The sequence below is a fragment of the Nerophis ophidion genome, linkage group LG24 (assembly GCF_033978795.1).
Source record: "Nerophis ophidion isolate RoL-2023_Sa linkage group LG24, RoL_Noph_v1.0, whole genome shotgun sequence".
Taxonomy (NCBI): Eukaryota; Metazoa; Chordata; class Actinopteri; order Syngnathiformes; family Syngnathidae; genus Nerophis; species Nerophis ophidion.
In genome coordinates, this window is record NC_084634.1 from 40336004 (window position 1) to 40340890 (window position 4887).

At 41.1% G+C, this 4887-nt stretch overlaps 1 protein-coding gene across 1 annotated transcript in view; it reads left to right on the forward strand.

Annotated features, from left to right (window-relative positions):
* The window catches only part of LOC133542549 (cytochrome c oxidase subunit 8A, mitochondrial-like), a 6510-nt gene extending 5826 nt beyond the window's left edge, over positions 1–684 (forward strand). Inside the window, 1 exon segment of the mRNA XM_061886786.1 lies at positions 424–684. Within this exon segment, the coding sequence (XP_061742770.1) occupies positions 424–519 (96 nt within the window). The 3' untranslated portion in view covers positions 520–684.
* The last annotated feature ends 4203 nt before the right edge of the window (positions 685–4887 follow it).

Below are 4887 nucleotides of genomic sequence, written 5' to 3' on the forward strand. Positions count from 1 at the left end.
TGAGATGCCAAATCCAACCACTTTCATGTGGTATTGGACAGAAAGGAGGACTTTCTTTTTCCCTCCATTTGAAAATGCGGACGTTATCAGCACCACTGTCTAATTCCAATCAATGCAAGTCATCAGAATCAGGTAATACACCAACTTATATTCTTGTCTTCATGAAAGAAAGGAATCAATGTGTGTTAAACATGCTTGTATTATCATTAAACACCATTAACTTGTTAACAAAAATGTATCTTTCATAAATAAACAAATATAAATTATAAATAGGAATGAGGTAGTTCTCCTCGACTTGGTCAATTGAAAAGTAGCTCACATGCAGAAAAGTGTGAGCGCCCCTGGCGTACATAGTTTGAGAATTAATGATTTATGGATTTCAGCGGAATCAGAGTGCAAACGTGTCATGTGTTTGTTGTCCAGGAAACGGTGATTGCCATGAGTATGTTCGCCATGGCCATCCTGGGACCCTCCGGATGGATCCTGTCCCACCTGGAGGACTATAGGAAGAGAGACTAAAGTGGACTTTTGGACAGTTGACCCGTCTTCCGTGTCCTGATGGAGCCATCACCGCCTCCATTGCCACCTGACATGGGGCCCGGTTAGGGACAGTTTTCCTCTATTGTACACATTTCTGGGCATATATTGTGTGTACACGATTAAATCTTAAAACAAAGAAAAACATTTATTGACTTATTAATTAGTTTTAAGTAACTGATTAGAAAATGACATATGTGAAAATTTTCCCTTCATATTTCTATATTTCTAACAAAGACAAATCATTATTTCTAGATTTTCCAGAACAATTTTTTTTAAAGAAATTCAAAAGACTTTGAAATAAGATTTAAATTCGATTCTACAGATTTTCTAGATTTGCCAGAATATTTTTTTTTATTTTAATCATAAGTTTGAATAAATATTTCACAAATACGGCGTGGCGCAGTGGTAGAGTGGCCGTGCGCAACCCGAGGGTCCCTGGTTCAAATCCCACCTAGTACCAACCTCGTCACGTCCGTTGTGTCCTGAGCAAGACACTTCACCCTTGCTCCTGATGGGTGCTGGTTGGCGTCTTGCATGGCAGCTCCCTCCATCAGTGTGTGAATGGGTAAATGTGGAAGTAGTGTCAAAGCGCTTTGAGTACCTTGAAGGTAGAAAAGCGCTATACAAGTACAACCCATTTATTTATTTATTTATTTAAATATTCGTCTCAAAAAACAGAAGCTAAAATGAAGAATTAAATTAAAATGTATTTATTATTCTTTACAATAAAAAAAATACATTTACTTGACATTGATTTAAATTGTCAGGAAAGAAGAGGAAGGAATTTAAAAGGTAAAAAGGTATATGGTTTAAAATCCTAAAATCATTTTTAAGGTTGTATTTTTTCTCTAAAATTGTCTTTCTGAAAGTTATAAGAAGCAAAGTAAAAAAAAAAAAAAATAATTTATACAAACAAATGAAGACCAAGTCTTTAAAATATTTTCTTGGAAATTCAAATTCTATTTGAGTTTTGTCTCTCAGAATTAAAAATGTGGAGCAAAGCGAGACCAGCTCGCTAGTAAATAAAAACAATTTAGAAAATAGAGGCAGCTCACTGGTAAGTGCTGCTGTGACGGACTCACGCCGTCGTCTTGCAGGTTCCATGGACCACCAAGGAAGGACATGACTTTGAGCAGGTTTGACTTGTTTTATTTTCCAACACAAGCATGTCTGCGTTCGGGTCGCTCTTCCGCTGCGTCTCCCGTCTCCCTCTGCTGCTTGAACCGCTGTCTGCTTTTCAGCAGCGCGCACTTAAGTCCGCCTCTTCTTGTCTCCGTCGTATGTGTTTTTCTCGCTCCGCACCATCACCATCCCCGTTCTCTCCTTCTCCCCTTTTATACAGCGAGAGAAGATAAGTTAATCGTGAACACACCTGATTTTGTTTGTGGCGTCGCTCCCGGCACGCCCATCCCCGCCTCCTCGCCGCCATCTTGGGCCGGGCTCCAGCGTTCCCTGCCTCTCTCTCGGACCGTCGGCTCCACCTCTCCACAGCTGCTATTTGAGATATTTTTAGAACAGGCCAGCGGGCGACTCATCTGGTCTTTACGGGACACCTGGTGCGGGCAACGCGTGGGTGACCCCCCGGTTTAAAGCATCTGTGTGTGGACGACAGATCTGCTAGTTGGGTGTTGATGCTTCATGTATTACTGATTTTATTGCCATTTTGTTCTGCAGACTTCTGCTATTTTGCTGCTCACACATTTACTACCATGACTTTTAGCCCCCCCCCCTAACTCCAAAAGGGACAAACGGTAGAAAATCGGATGGATGGCTGGACCATGCTTATTTCTACCGTGGACAAGGGAGCCACATGCTGTACAAAAAGAGGTACTGACAGGACCAATATAAAACTAAAACACACTTAAAACTGTTAAGTGCATATATATATATATATATATATATATATATATATATATATATATATATATATATATATATATATATATATATATATATATACAAGAGGTTATTAAGAAGGTTAAAGCATAAATGGTTCGTTAAAGCAGTGTTTTTCAACCACTGTGCCGCGGGAGATTATCTAATTTTAACTATTTGGGTCAAAAAATGTTTTTTGCAAACCAGTAATTACAGTCTGCAGATTGTGTTGTTGTTGAGTGTCGGTGCTGTCTAGAGCTCGGCAGAGTAACCGTGTAATACTCTTTCATGTCAGCAGGTGGCAGCTGGCAGCTAATTGCTTTGTAGATGTCGGCAACAGCGGGAGGCAGGGTGCAGGTAAAAAGGTTAAACAGAAAGTGAGTGCCGCTAAGAAAAGGCATTGAAGCTTAGGAAAGGCTATGCAGAACGCAACTATAACTGAACTGGCTACAAAGTAGACTAAAACAAAATGCTGGACGACAGCAAAGTCCGCGCAATGTCCTCGCAAAAGAAGGATCAAAACTGATGTATTCTTGAATGCTATATGTAAGGGCGGCAATTTGATGTAGCGGGAGAGTTTTTATTTTTGCTTTTTTGTATTTACTTTTTTGTTAGTATAATGTCGTCCCTCACAAATGTTTTCTTTATTTGTTAATTACAAAATATATATTTTTTTACATAGTTTTTATTTTATTTTTATTTTTTTATTGAGCAACAAACATATCCACAATGTACATAAAAGTCCAGGCCTTTTCAACATATACAACAATTTACACGTCAGGCTGAGCAAATTGTTACTTTTACAAAACATGCCAATGGAAAAATAAGTAAAAGCAAATACAAATGGAATATTATTAATAAGATGATAAAATACAAAATTCAAAAAGACATCGTAGTCCAAAAAGGGCTAATTTCCATTAATCATTTTAGATTGGACGAAGTAGCTAGGGAGAGGGAAGTCTGGGCTTCTCTGCTTAGGCTGCTGCCCCCGTGACCTGACCTCGGATAAGTGGAAGAATAATGGATTGATGAATGGCATTTTAAATTGTGTGCCTTTCATTTAAATTTTGGAAGAATTTTCCTTAGCACAACTTTTTGTAAACTCCTTTTAGGATATATATTGTCTATGAATTACGCACGGAAAATATTCTCTTAACTAAAACTGCCCTCATATATTTGTGTCCATAGGGAGTTTTTTTTCTTTATTTTTTTTATAATTTTTATATTATTTTATAAACCCTTATTTATAAATTGCAACACTAATAATCAAAACAAGTACAATAACAGCGCCAGGGGTTGTAAACTCAAAGTAACAAATTATATACATATATATATGTATGTGTGGAGTGTGTGAGTGGGTGTTGTGGAGAGAGTGTGGGTGTGTGTGTGGTGTGTATGTGTGTGTGTGGTGTGGTGAGGGTGTGTGTGTGTGTGAGTGTGTGTGAGTCAGGTGAGTGTGTGAGGTGTGTAGTGGTGGAGTGTATGTGTGTGGGTGTAGTGTGTGTGAGTGTGAGTGGTGTGTGTGGGTGTGTGTGTGTGGTGTGTTGTGTGTGGTGTGTGTGTGTTTGTGTGAGTGTGGTGTGTGTGGTGTGTGTGTGTGTGTGTGAGTGTGTGTGATGTGTGTGATTGAGTGTGTGTGTGAGTGAGTGTGTGGGTAGTGTGATGTGTGAGGTGAGGGTGAGTGTGTGAGGTATGTGTGTGTGTGGTGGGTGTGTGTGTGGAGTGAGTGTGTGTGTGTGTGGGTGTGAGTGTGTGGTGTGTATGTGGGTGTGTGTGTGGGTGTGTGAGAGGGGTGTGAATGTGTGATAGTGAGTGTTGTGTTGATGTGTTATGAGTGAGTTGAGAGTGTAGTGAGTGTGTGGTGTAGAGTGTGTGGTGTAGTGTGGGTGTGTGTAGTGAGAGTGTATGTGTGTGGTGTGTGAGTGTGTAGTGTGTGAGAGTGTGTGTGGAGTGTGTGTGTAGTGTGTGTGTGTGTTGTGAGTGGTGTGTGTGTCGGGTGAGTGTGTTGTGAGTGTGGGTGTGTGAGTGTGTGAGTGTGTGTGTGTAGTGTGAGTGTGTGAGTGTGGTGTGTGTGAGGGTGTGTGTGTGTGAGTGTGGTGTGTGTGTGAGTGTGTGGTGTGAGTGGTGTGATGTGTGGGAGTGTGTGTAGGGTGTGTGGTGGAGTGTGATGTGTGTAGGTGTGTGTGAGTGTGGTGAGTGTGTGTGGTGTGTGTGTGGTGTGTGTGTGAGTGTGAGGTGTGTGGAGGTGTGAGTGTGTGTGTGTGGTGTGATGTGTGTGTGTGAGTGTGGTGTGTGGGTGTGTGTGAGTGTGGGTGGTGTGTGTGTGTGTGGGTGTGTGAGTTGGAGTGAGTTGAGTGAGTGTGGGATGTGTGTGTGTGGGTGTGTGTGTGGTGTGAGGGAGTGTGTGTGTGTGTGTGTGGGTGTGTGTGTGGTGTGAGGGTGATGGTGTAGTGTGTGATGTGTGTGTGGGGA